Source organism: Zosterops lateralis (assembly GCF_965231275.1).
Source record: "Zosterops lateralis genome assembly, chromosome: 2".
NCBI classification, from domain to species: Eukaryota; Metazoa; Chordata; class Aves; order Passeriformes; family Zosteropidae; genus Zosterops; species Zosterops lateralis.
Genome location: NC_139763.1, coordinates 96,607,653 through 96,621,989, shown reverse-complemented (window position 1 = coordinate 96,621,989; position 14,337 = coordinate 96,607,653). Strand labels below are relative to the sequence as shown.

Below are 14,337 nucleotides of genomic sequence, written 5' to 3'. Positions count from 1 at the left end.
TTGCAGGCCTCCCTCCTTTTTATACATGCCCACGGTGATAGAGCATATGACTTTTAAATTTTTTTTTTTCCCCCCAAACATCACACTTTGCAGGGCTCCAGGTACAAAAAACAACTTCTCCCAACTTCTTCCCAAATAAGAAAAGGAATAAAAAATTAGGTAGTGTAATCCCTTTGCGGTGCAAAGCACTTGCCTAAAAATCCAGTTTCCAGTGGGTCAGAGAGATAAAATGTGTTTTTCAAGTTTCCAAACAAAAGCATCTGAAAGCACTAGGTATACCCAGTAGAACAAGTTACATAGTACCACCCTTTTCCTTCCCTAAAGGGAAACTTTTCACACATTCAGTAGACTACGCCTATATTGAACAAGCTTATTTGACAGTACCTGAAGTTTTGAAACTACAGCTGGCATGTAGCTGGAAGGAAAAGATACAATCACAGGTGAGACCCATGTGTTAGGGCTAACAGGAAAAGGCAATTTTAAGAACTGCAATTCTGCAATCAACAGTAATTTTGGTAATACAGGTAAAGTTCTTTACAAATTCTCATACAAATCAGAACCTAAAAGAAATTGTGAGACAAGTGAAGAGCCATCAGTGAGCACAGAAGCACCAACTCTCACTATGGCACGAAGGTAAGAGCTTTCATGTGCCAGGGAAGTTTACTCCGAGACTTTCTTTACTACTCCAGACCTCATTTCTATCAGTCCTGCATCATAACAACTGTCACCTTACATTCAATAATATAGACAGTGGTGCATGCAGAATAAAACAAGAGCCAACACATCTCTAGCAAATAATAATAAAAAATGAATCCTTGAAGCTAAAAGGGACAGGAAGTAGCATACCAACTTTTTTGATTTTCCTTTTCAAAAAATGTGCAATTAGAATTTCTGCTTAGTAATACAAGTTCTATTAACAAAAATAGTAACTACAGGTATGTACACGATAAGGCAAAAGTGGCCCTTAGACTGTGGGTAGAGATACACCAGCACCATTGAAATTATTCATAGTTTGGGCTGAGCTTCTAAAGGTAAGAGGTCTGTTGATAACTTGTACATTGCCTTAAAATTTACAAATAATTAGCCTCGAAATGGCTTGGATTATATTTTCTACAGAGAAGAGATTTAACACTGACTTCCTGTTGCTTTACTTGCTGTAGATCCCAAAGGTCTGCTGTATTTTCTGTCCTCACAGTGAAGCATACACATTATCCATGTTCCACATTTAGTACTCAAATACACCTGTTCAACAACTGAGTGTCATTTATTTTTCCCCCTCCTGACTAGAAAAAATACGTTGTATCATTCTGTCAACATTTCCACAATAAAAATATGATGCTGAGAAGTCTGGAATTTATGCAGAAACCTTTTCTATAACTTTGTTATAGAAATTTGTTAATTCACTTTGACCTTTCTGTGAATGCTCACCCAAAAGTCCTTAATGAAATTAACTTAAATTGTGAAATACTTACACTAAGAGGTCAGTGGCAGTAGCTCCCTATGATCCATAATCAGCTTCTTCCACTCCAAAGATCAAATTCACTTCCATTTACAAAACACCTTTAGGAAAAACTTTTAATTGATTTAGAGAATCTACACAGTATGCAACTAAATGCCTTCTGACAGAACAAGTTATGTTCAAATTGTACTGGTTTATTTACAACTGTAGTTTATAAACAGTAGCACAAACATCTTTACATGAAAAAAATCTCATTGCTGAAGTAGGCACAGAGTCAGAGACTCTCGAGGATATTTTCAGAAGGGATTAGGAAGAGGAAAATGTAATACAACAGCTGCTGGGCAAAACTATAAATACATGAGCATTGGCCCAGGTGCAATTTCATGCAAGTAGTTTCAACAGTTCAAGTTCTATTGGTGTTTACTTGGATAGTAAGAAGAAAAAAAAGTTATTAGTTCCAGAATTAAGGTGCCCTAGCTTGATTCCTAGTAAAATAACTTAGAATAAATGTTCTTTATAAAGGTCAGTTTAACTTATTTTACCTTCTGATGAAGTACCAAATCATAGACTTTGATTCCAGTACTCAGAAGATTTCATGCAGCAAAGCTAATCCCCATTATCTTTATTTCACAGTTTTTGGTGATTTCCCATCAGTCTACAAAGATGCTCTGCCTTGTCCATAAGAACACTCCTGTACTGAGCTTTGAACAAGAGAACCATTCTTGGACAAATGGAAAGTTTATGATGAACAATCATATAGTTGCCATATCCCAAATATTTACTAATTTAGAAGTTGTTACTCAAAATAATATAAACAAATACTTGAATCAGTGAAGGCAACCAGTTAAGAATACATTTACCACAGGTACACAGCACTGGGATTTCTTCCCTGGTTTTGTGTGCACTCATCTTCTTGCTGAACCCACCTTTGGTCAGCGTGTACTCACTTTTGTGATGAACTGAAGGGTTTTAAAACATCTAAATTTCTTAGATATTTTGTTTCTCAGGAGCAAGGCAACTTGTTTTTTCAACTGTCATATTCTGTCATGAAACGTGCATTTCAATGCACACACTCATCTTTACAAGGGAAACAGCCTCAATATATGAAATGTAAAATTTTGCATAATTAAAAAAAAATCACAACCCTGTAGTAAAAAAACTACAGTTAATTTCAGTATTTAAAAATAATTACCACCAATTCCAGTTGTTTAGCCTAGTAGCTGGTAAGACTTTAAAAACTCTTTAATTTTACAAATTGCTTGTATTTTTTCCATTTATCTGCAGCCCTAATGACTAAACAATTTTTAATGTGGAAACAGTGTTTTTAAGATTTATATCTGCTGTGCTCAAAACCTCAAATTTTTAATTAGTCTGTGCTATTACCTGGTAGGCAAAATCAAATTTCTAGACTGTGGGCAATGGAGACATTTTATTTGCAAGGGCTAATAATTTAAAAACCATTGTGTCTTCAACTGCTGCTCTGTATCTCACAGTCCTTCATTCCTTTAACACACTCAATGTGAACCCAGCTGCATCTTCTCTTGCAAAGATGCAGATCTCTCCCATTAAGGCTGCATAAAAATGAAACAAACTGACCTTTATAATAAACACTTCTCCAAAACAAACAAAAAAATTATAATTAAAAAAACAAAACAAAACAAAGAAAAATCCTGTTCAGAAATGGATAATAATTTACCCTATCTTAAGCCTGCTACTCAGGCACTGCCACCAGCAAACCGAAAAATTCTCTTAAGTTAGTATTCAGTTGGGGAACAGTCAGCTTGTGTCCACATACAGTATCTTGGTTGCTTCTTCTTTATAAACTGGTCTCTACAAAGTCTTTAGTTATTAACTCTCCAAGGCATCCAATACTTTCATGATCTGTTGTTTTATGGCTTTGGTAGCATCACCTGCATTTGGAATCAAATACCTTAAAAAAAATTAAAAAAAGCCATCATTAATTCACCATAAAATTTTTGAGTATAAATTCCATAATTCTTTTCAGTCTTCCTCTGTCTAGGAAGAAGACAAGAGGGGAATATATTAAAATGAAAAAAAAAACTAAGAAAATAACATTTAATTCCTGATTATGCTATGAAATTTTCTCTTTTTGAACCTAGAACTCTTGAGGAGTACTTTTCACAGGCCTTCTTGGAAAGAAAAAATGAAAATAAGATAGGTCAGGCCATTCAAGATCTCTACAGATAGCACTGTCTGACTGCAGCATAGCAATCCTTGCTTGGTTGTTGTTTTGTGGTATTTTGTTTTATTTGGTTTTTGTTTTTTTAACTCCTATAGATAGCTCTAGTTGAATCTGCTCCAGTCCACAAGGTGGTGATGAAGTAATTCAACAAGCAGTAAAGTTTTCTGCAAAACTTACCTTTACTACAAACCTAAGGAGCCAACAGGCATAGGATGTCCCTAGTTAGTTAGGAAACTCATCTGCCCTCTCTTGTGAAAACAGAGCATCCACAGCACACAGCTCTCCCCAAGGAAGAAGATGAGAAAACACCCAGCTGGTATCAGCAACATTCTTAAAACAGTGCCAAGAAACAGCAGGCTACCCCAGTGGAAAAAAGCCTGATACACCACTCCATCTGACCCCTTTCCCCTCTTAAGCATGCAAATACTGAGCATGGCAGCACATAACTTCCAGGAATCAGGTTTCAAGGAATCGCAGTTTTGAGTTCAGGCTTCTGGACTCCTTGCACAATGCACAGAGTGTATGAGTCAGATGTCAAAAAACAAACAAACAAACAAACAAAAAAAAATCCACAGAAGAATGACCATACTCTTAAATCCCATTCTTCATAAATCCATATTTTTGCTGCAGAGAACTGTCCACTTCATTTTTATTTAAGACCTATTACAAAAAGAAAACACTTGTACACATCCCATCCCCAACAACTGTAGTTGCAATCCCTCTCTTCTGGGTCTCATAATTTTGCTGGCAAATCTTTTTTTCCTAGTTCATATCTGAATTATGTATTCCTAAATAAAAACTATTACTTTTGAACTCAATTCTGGGAATTACAGCATACCCCTGATTTCCAGTGTACAGCATCCTGGATATCATTCCCACTTACAGCTCTGCTACGGAGATGACTTACCTTTCAACTGCCAGAATTTCTATGCCTGAAGTATTGCTATTTCCATACTTAAAGGTGATCAGCTCTGGGTGTTTCTTCTTGGATGTGATTTTGACTACAGAGTTGAGTGCCTGTCGAGACTGTATGTAAGCCAGTCCCTTTCGTGATGGAATCTCCCTCAAACAGTACATGTGAGTTGCTGTTACTAGGAGATGACTTGAAGGAAAAGAAAAATGCAAATTAGTTTTGTTAATTAATTAAATATCAACTATTTATAAAGTTAAATCCCATTAATAAACTACATGGAAAGAGCTAGATAATACAGCTACCAAATCTAAGAAACAGTTTTAATACTTTCATAATATCTACTTAAGAAAGCTCTACAAAATACTTCAGATTTTCTTTCAGTGCTGTAGCACAGCCATTTCTGAAAACAAACATGGTATTGCCCCCAGTATTACTGATGCACAGGGCATGGCAAGTACCTCCAGCCCCTCTCTCCCTCTCCAATTTTTCTTACCATCTTGTTCTTCAAAGCAAAACTTTACACCAGGTTTTAGATATAATTACTGTTCTATAACACTGCAAATATAAGAATGCAAATACAGTAACACTTTGTTCTAGTTATTTCATGCTTTCGTTTCCTAGTTTAATATAAAGGATAAGTCAAGTGACCAACACGTTTTTTAGAATGTGTATCAAGATGGATGTTTTCACTGAACATAGGATTAATTTAAGTACCTGGGAAACATATGTCCATTTTCTTTTACTTCATTACATGGAAAGTTATACTTCACATCAGGTTTATTTATCCATGTTTGGATGTTGACAACCTCTTTTCGATCATCGTCCGACATTGAGGAGCTATCAATTTCATCTGTTTTGAATGGAGGGGGTAAAAACATAAAAAAAAAAAAAGAAAAAAAGAAGTATTTCCACACACATCAGCCAACTTTTTGATTCACTTAAACCCACTGTAGCTACACTGTTCAAAGCAAGTGTACCTAAGTGTACAGAACTATTGAGAGGGAAAAAGAAAAAGGCATAGCTGATATTTCTCTTAATTTTCTCTCAACAAACAAGTACTTTTAGGTTGGGGGTATCTTAGGCTGGTGTGATTTATCCATTCAGTGAAGTTTCACAGATTTCTTTCACATGGACTTGTCCAGACTTTCCTTGAAGCCATATAAACCCTTTGCATTTAAAGCACCAATATCTTTTGGCAAAAAGTACCAAAACCAAGCCAACTACAGTCCAGGAGAGTCTCTCATTGTGGCATCTAGTTTCTTTTACAAGAAGAAATGAACACTTGTTGATCCCTTTCAAGGCCAGGCATTATTTTTGTGGATCACTTTTCCTCCCTTTAAAATGACTCTTTCAAATAACAAAACTTCTAACATTCAGCTGTGCCTTTTATGAAAGTAATATCACATCTTTCCTAACCCTTCTTACTCCTCTCTGAACCTTCTCCTGTTCAAACATTGTTTCTGCCATCAAGGTGAGAAGGCACGCAATATTTAATGTGGGCGAATCATGGATTTGTGAGCTTTTCTGACTGCTAAGGACTGCTTACTTAATATAAACCCACTGCTGCTGGACACAGCCAAATCATTCTACCACCACTGGATCTCAAAGCAGAAGTGGTTGGGGTTTTTTTAATGTCTTTCTTGCATTAAAATCACACTGAATTACATGTGCTAATTACTCAGTCACCAGATTAGCAAAAGACTCAGTCTATCTCAAACTACTCAAATAACTTGGGATCGTTAGCAAAAAATTTTGTCTTTGGCTCCACATCCTTTCCTAAAGATATTTAAGAACATATTCCAACCCCATATTTTCAGCACAGACCTCTGTTAAACACCCAAAACTCCTGCATGTGTTATTACTTAGTTGCAAAATACTGCTTTTATGTCTAAAGGTGGTGATTATGTTTACATAGTAATTGTGGTGCGACATTAGAAGAATTTAAGCAATCTAGTTACCTAACACAATCAACTATATTAACTGCATACAAATTACTCCCAGAAATAATTCAGGACAGCTCTTTAAAGAGCCTCTTTCAAAGCCAGTTTCCTACACTTTGTTCAACTATTTACTTCAATGCAATTCAGAATTTGAAACACACTTTGGCAAGCATTTTCATTGAAAAATACATTATGGAATTGAAGCTAAATGGAACAATAATCCACCCTCATGTCAGAAAATCACAGAATGGCTGAGGATAGAAGGGATCTCTGGAGGTCACCTGGTCCAACCCTCCTGCTCAAGCAGATCCACCTAGAGCAGGCTGCAGTAATTACAGATCACTGTAGTTACTTACTACAGAAAAACTCCAAACACTAAAATTTCATAAATCCAATTATACAGAAACAGGTTCACTTTTGCATTCCTCTGTATCAAGATTATATATATTTCACTTCATATGTGTTGGCTTTACTTACTCAAATTGCTCTGATTCTGCTTAATTACCAAGTGTAATAGTGCTTTTAAAAGCAAGTATGAAATAGAACTTAGCAAACAACAACTACTGAAAATGTGTTCTAGACAATCTGCCTTGGAGAAGCTAGTTTTCTGAAACTACACAGATTTTGCCAAACACTATTATGGGTGCTCAAAGAACTATGCCAACTAATTACATGGCATTTGGAGAAAAACCTTGTTAGCCTCAAAGCTTCCGCCTGATAATTTCACTTTGCTCCTTCAAAATTTTTATTGCAGATGATGATCAACTGTTTGTCATCCATGTTATTTAAACCTGTGACTCTCATTAATCTCACTGAATTGTTTCTTTTGTATGTCAAAGATTCTCAGACTAGTTACTTGTTTCTCCCATGGAAGCCAAATATGCCTTTTGGCCACAGAAGAGTTATTTGTGAGATGATGACTGGGAGTGGGCTAAAACTACCACGGCAAAACTGGGGCAGCAGTAGGTCTGCGCCATCCTAGAACTGCTCTCAAAAAACCTCCAAACAAACCTTTATGAAATGTGTGGTGCTCCAGTTTTGCCTGTAGTTGTTCAACTAGATAAAAAATTTAAATAAAAATTGCACTTTTTTTCTACAGCAATCTGCATGCATATCAGGAGATGAATCCATTATTAATAGATTCAGTGCTGAAAAGAAGAGTCTGAAACACTGGAGAGGTGTTCACACATTAGCCATTTAAAGTCTAGCTCCAACTATATTTCAGAAATTCAGATCATTACACTAACTGACAATACTAGACACTTAAACTGAGATACATCAGCCAAACTAGGTCTTTTACATTTTGCTTACTGTTGTGAGTAATAAAGGCACAATTGCCAGTTTACATGTACAAGATCAGTGTAGAAAAAAATCTTTACTACAGAAATAACAAGTGAAGACAAAAGATCCACTATATCTGCTTATTTAAATTTCTACCTGTTGGCTGTTTGGTCCCTACCACAAATTATTTTTTATTTAATCAGCTACTATATATTTGAGGAGGGCTGGTCCTAGGCATTACCATAACACACATGAACAAGAATAATAGACAAGTATCATATTGCAAGGCGAAGATGTAAGAGACACTCTTTGATTTAGCCCAACTTAATAATTTTGTCTAAATAAACAAATCTAGGTAAGAGGGAAATCTTCTACTGTACCAGTATCATATTCTTCTTCATCTCCAATGCTGAATACTGGCTTCACACCACGGTAGGGTTTCCCCACTCTGTCACTGCTGCTGACATGTCTGTTGGCAATGAAAAGGGTAGGAGAGGGCAGGGGACAGGAGAAGAAAAGTGACTTTCAAACTGATGGTCAGAGTTCCACAGTAACATATTAGCAAAATGTAAACACAGCTGTGCAACAGAGAAGGACAAGAATTTCATGAAGCTGCCTGCAAGGAAGATGTGAGTGACCCATCAAGCAACTTGGTTAGTGCAAGCACACTTCAGTCCCTTTGTAAGGCAAACAAAGTGGAAAGAAATGCTATTTTGTTTTAAAAAAACCCAACTTCTGCCCACCTTCTCAAACGGCAACATACATTAGAGACCTGAAAACTGACAACATGCTAAGTTTCTAGCACGAAACTAAAACATATCTAGACAGTCAGGGCAACTTCACAAGGATGCCAAATTCAGATGAAGCAAGAACCAAAGAATATTAACTAACACGTCGGGTAGTTAATTCTTCTGGGTAATTCCTCAAAGGATAACAAAACGCCTGAAGAATTACGGAGTGGGGTTATTATTAACCATCCACTCTAGTCTAAACCCTGACATCCTGTTCATTACTTCCAGCTTGGGACAAATCCTGAAATATTTGCTCAAACATTTCCTACTGCTACAATCCCAGCACAATGGTGATATTGATGTCAAAAATCACATTTAAATTGTTTCTATATCGAATGACACAAACGCACACAACTGAGTCTTAATGTGTGACAGTAAGACTGTAAATCCTGAGATATTTTAAAGCTCCAGCTCAGAATGCTGTGATTACATGGTCACAACTGAATTAAAAGCTCTTGCCCTCAACTGTTAAGAATACCTGAAAAATATGAGAAAAACCTGAAAGTTCAGAAAGCAACAATACAGGCTATTTCTGAAAAAACCAAACAGTTCATAATTTTAGCCTTTAGAAGTGGCAATGCTCAGCAGTTTTAAAAAACTCAAAACAAAACCAGAAAACTTGTCTTTCCCTTTCCTCCAGTTCACTAACCTCCTTCCCCATACTGTGCATTTATGTTTCCTACCAACTCTAAGCCTTGGGTCCTGTTTTAAGTACATGCACAACTCCAGTTTAAATGCTACTGTAGAACCAAGCCGGATAGGGAACAGGTTTAGGAACAGGTAAATTAATGTTACTACTTAGGGATATATAAAAGTAGAATTGAAAGTTAGAAAACATTTTCTATGGGTAAAATTTACTAATATAAACAAAATAAGGAAAGGTTAAAAATCCAAACAAACAGAAATGTGGTCTACAATGGCACAAAAATAAACATACAATAACATGCTCATTAGTGTTTAAGACAATAAGCATCAATGACACTGACAATTCAAGAGGGCAGTGCTTCCATATGGAGGCTTTTGTAAATATGCTTTAGTAATACACGACCAATTGAGTAAGAAGCAGCACATTTAAATAATGTCAAATTGAATTATACAGAGCCAATCTAAGAGCAGATCTCACTAATGTTTATCAAGTGAAGTTAGTCAGGACCAGAGAGTAACAAGAGACTAAAAAGCTACTTTATAAAAGCCTGGTAACATCTTAAACTAGAAATTGATTCCTTTTAACCCCTTTACATGGAAGGCCATCATTACATGGTTACAAATTGAATGCAATGTCCTGTGGTGACAAACCTGCCATATGAAACATCCTGGTGATAAACACAAAGTAGACCTAATTGAACAGCATTTTTTTCTGTATCCATTCTAGGGTTTTAAGAACTGCAATTTTAAGAAAATACTCTGGTGATATACAGTGTGAGCTAATTTACTATTGCATCTACCCAATGAAAGAAGATGTGCAATAGGAGTGAAAGGAATAAGCAAAATATCCAAAGTAAAATCTCAACATATCGAAACTTCTTGGTTACAAATACAGATTCATGCATCTCTGAGTTATCTAAGAGTCGCCATATAATTAATTTGGTATTTTAACACTTTCTTACTATATTCTAGAAACAGATCAACAAAATGTGGGGTACAATCCCCATGTTCTTTAGTATTTCTAAATTAACAAAACATACTATGTGCTATTGGGCCATTCCCATTGTTCTTCTTTTACAGAATACTGGTTAACATTACTACAGATTTTGCTTACACAAATAACACCTTTCTGTGATGCTTTTGGGTAAATCCCAGCTCAAATTATGTGCAAACTACTTGAAAGAAAAATTAGTCAAAAATCCTTGAAAATCCACTTTTAAAGTCTGTAATAATTCATCCAGCATTAATCTTTATGCATTTCAGTGTAAGAAGGTCAAAACCTACAGAACTCTTACAGTATAACCAAAGTTCCAAAATGATTATGTATGAGCTGCTCTTCAATTATCACAAGGAATTTTATAAAAATTCAATTCACAATTTTTATTTCTGAAATAATTCTAAGACACTGTGTGTGAGGCATATGTGAAGGGCCTCCACATTTGCATGAAATGGAGTAGTTATGTGAACAAGATGAGGTAGAATTGCAAAGCATATTTACTTACAATTTTTCTTTTCCCAGTAATGAGCATGTCTGTTTCTTTCAGCATGTTCTATCACCATGTGATAAGAAGCATAAAAATTTGAGACTTCCAGACAGAATTTCCATATGGATTCTCTGTCATATCTAAGTACTGATGATATTTTATGTAAAGTTTACTTTTCATACTTATAGTCTCTCTTGTTAAAACCTTAAGCCATAATTTGTTCAGTAATTGCTCCTGGTGTCTTCTACTAGTACAGGTTACTAATAAAATGTATATAGGAAATGACAGGTTAAAAAAAATTTCCATAAAAAGCAATAGTAAGGAGACAACAGAAATAAAGCAGAAACTAAGAGAAGAACGCACTGCCTATACATTACTTTTCTTCCTTTAGTCTCTTGACCAGTGCTTGTAAAAAGCAACAGTTCAAATATATTTCAAAAAATAAATTAATATCAAACTACTCAAGCAATCTTGTCAGTGTAACCAATGCTTACAAACATTGTGATGCCATGCTAAATACAAGAAAGGTGGTTTTAGTCAGACTGCTTAATTATCAAGCTTACCGCTCCATGCTTGCTCTGTCTGGCCAGGAAATATTGAAAGGTATTCTACAGTACATTGGGGCAGAGGACAGAACAAAAGAATTAAAAAAATGTAAAGGAAAAACCTAGATAAATAGCTGAAATTCTCTATATTGGCAACGTATCTTCTTCAACGAGGATGCTTGTAAATAGAAACAAGACTTCATGAAAGCTGGACACAAGGAAAAAAAATATTTGCAAAAAAATCTACTAAAAGACGCATTTCCTATGCTACCTGTGGCCTACATGTAAGCATTACTTGATTTCACAGCATGGCTTGGGTTGGAGGGGACCCTAAAGACCATCTTGCTCCACACTCTGCCCTGCACAGGGACACCTCACACCAGACCACACTGCCCAAAGCTCCATCCAGCCTGGCCCCATGCATTGCCAGGGATGGGGTAGCCACAGATCCCCTGGGCAACCTGTGCCAGCACCTCACCACCCTCACTGTAAAGAATTTCTTCCTAATATCTAATCTGGATCTACCCTCTTTCAGTTTAAATCTTCACATTCATTCAGTTTAATTCTTCACACAGTAAAAGCTACTACCAAACGCTATTTAAGAATTCTTTCCTCTAATTGTGAAATAAAAGTAATAACAGCAATTTAGAAAAACATTTTCCAACACAAAAAGAAGGAATGATCTGAGGTACAAGATTATTAAAAACTTCTCTTCATTTGATATTTTAAATGCTGCTATCAAACAACTGCTAGGTCTCTGAGATTCCTGAATACCAGTGTCTTGGTATTCCACACACACTTTCAAAGCCTGGGATTTAAAGAACTACAACAGGCGTTTCATTTAAAGCTCTGACAGATGAAAGCTGTTATTCTTGTATTTAGTTAAGATAAGTATTTGGAATGATGACTTCAAAATTTGAAAGTGTTCTTCAATCTACTTGCACATTCTCATTCCTTGCTGCACCTGAAGACACAAAACCCAAACAAGAGTGGAATTCTGAGTTTGAAAAGCAGCTTTACATAAGGACTTGAAAAAAAAAAAATCAAGATCTTTAAAAGAGGTAAACTTAATTTGGCAAGATGCAGCAGTGAAAGAAATCAAACCGAAACACCAAAAAAACCTACCCAGAATTCTGCTGTCATTCATCTATTTAATTAGAGTCGGGGAGGAGGAACTGAAATCATTGTTCACTTTTAGACTGAACAAAAAATTGACACATTATAAGCAAATTAAATGACAAATTCTAGATAAACATTCAAGGCAACAGAGACCCACATTGGCCCTGCAATACTAAGGGCACAGTAGGCTCCCTGGGTCACAATAAAATTGTGAGGAGGGCTGGGGCAGAAAATTAAAAAACTGAATATGCAAGACAACTTTTCTCTGATTAGCCCAGTTTCCACACTTACAAAACATCCACATGAAATAAGAAGTCATTTCTCCCAGCTAGTGCACAGTGAGATATAAATGACTCACCTGTCCACTGGAGTAGATGTATTTTCAATAAAACTGATAACTTTCTCTTTCACATTCACAGATTTAGTCTTCAAAGCAACCGTCATTTTATTCACCAGGGACTTCACTCCTTTTCCATCACCTGAACCGTTAGGAGAATCACCCTGTAAAAGTAACTCCTCTCAGGATTAGTCATATAAAAGTATGTTATTTCATCTCAATGAATTTATTAAAAAGGAAACAGACTACAGAACAGCAATTTACTTTTTGATATTCAGTAGAACCTTAATTACAGAACTGTGCATTTCTTTAGAGTTCTATCAAATACCAGCAATTATATGTGACTGAGGAAAATATCCAATAAAACATGCTACTGAGCACTCTGCTAGACAAAGGAATCCTATTAGTGATATATTGCATCTAAATTAAAAGCTTAATTCTACATATCTTATATCAGCTGTAGCAAATATACAATTTTGAGCTTTGCCATGAAATTGTATGCCACTTTATTGTAATTTATTCCCATAGTGAATAAGAGCCAGGAAAAGTGCTGTCTATTGCATGTATTCTGCTGGAGAATGACTACATCAAGTTCTTACCTACGAATTCTTCCCTTCAAGAGGATAAAAATGTTTAGGTCACCTCCAACTAGAGGTGATCATAATTTGAAATTAAACACACAAGTGAAAACAGTTATGACTTGCAATAATGCATTTCATGGAATAGAATGAGGAATGTGAAGAAAAAATTCAGTACACCAAGGGCTCCCATCCCACTGTAACATGCTGAAATTTCACTTACATCAACAGAGCTGATACCATTTCTTGAGCCTGAGGTACTAGCAATCCAGTGGCCATATCCATTTTCTGGTCCTTCCACATTGATATCTGCTAAGTGCTGTTGGAGGGCTGTTAAAAGGCCATTAAAAATATTGAGAATTACACTGGACTTAGTTTGTTGATGAAAATATTGTATATATCCGAGACTAATCAGTAACAACTCTTTCCCCTCAATAAAATAGATAAATTCAGCAATCACTATAATAATCCCTGGCTTTTCTCTCAGTAGTACAAAGACATTAAGATAATCTAATTATCTAATGCCTATTAATCTACCTGCTATATTAATTATTTTAGTAAACATTTAGAATACAGCAGCAATTAAAAATTAATCACTGCTTTGATCTTGAAAACAGCTCCTACAACACCACACATATTGATTAAAAATGCCTCTATTGTCATACTGTAGCACAGATCTTTCCATTGTTGTAGAGACTGATTATTTCCAGCAACATCAACTGCAGAATTATGAGGTCCTGATTTAAGAAATTGTAACAGCAGTATATAGTAATTATGAAGTTGCATCTTCATATGAATCTGCAATCTACAGTGGCTAAAGCATCAAAAATGACAGGTTGGAAGAGGGAATTTCCCCAACTCCTGCATTAATTTTTTACCACTCAGAAATTTGGGTAAACCCTAAGATTTAACCAGAAATGTGTAAGTGCACAGTGTTTACTTGCACAAAACAAAAACCTGACAAATGAGACCTAGTTGCTTTTCATTTAGACGGTTTTTAGCAAAAAAATCAAAAATACCAAGAGTGTTAAAATATCAAGAT

At 35.7% G+C, this 14,337-nt stretch overlaps 1 protein-coding gene across 2 annotated transcripts in view; it reads right to left on the bottom strand.

Moving 5' to 3' along the window:
- Positions 1-838: 838 nt before the first annotated feature.
- Positions 839-14,337, bottom strand: part of TBC1D23 (TBC1 domain family member 23) — a 32,884-nt gene continuing 19,385 nt past the window's right edge. The window contains exons 13-19 of one of the 2 annotated variants that reach the window (XM_083885144.1): positions 13,519-13,625; positions 12,739-12,881; positions 11,280-11,324; positions 8,177-8,265; positions 5,290-5,425; positions 4,570-4,764; positions 839-3,389 (exon numbers count right to left, since the gene is read on the bottom strand). In XM_083885144.1, the coding sequence (XP_083741270.1) occupies positions 3,308-3,389; positions 4,570-4,764; positions 5,290-5,425; positions 8,177-8,265; positions 11,280-11,324; positions 12,739-12,881; positions 13,519-13,625 (797 nt within the window). In that variant the 3' untranslated portion in view covers positions 839-3,307. The remainder of the gene's footprint in view (positions 3,390-4,569; positions 4,765-5,289; positions 5,426-8,176; positions 8,266-11,279; positions 11,325-12,738; positions 12,882-13,518; positions 13,626-14,337) is intronic. The other variant, XM_083885145.1, reaches the window with a different exon arrangement.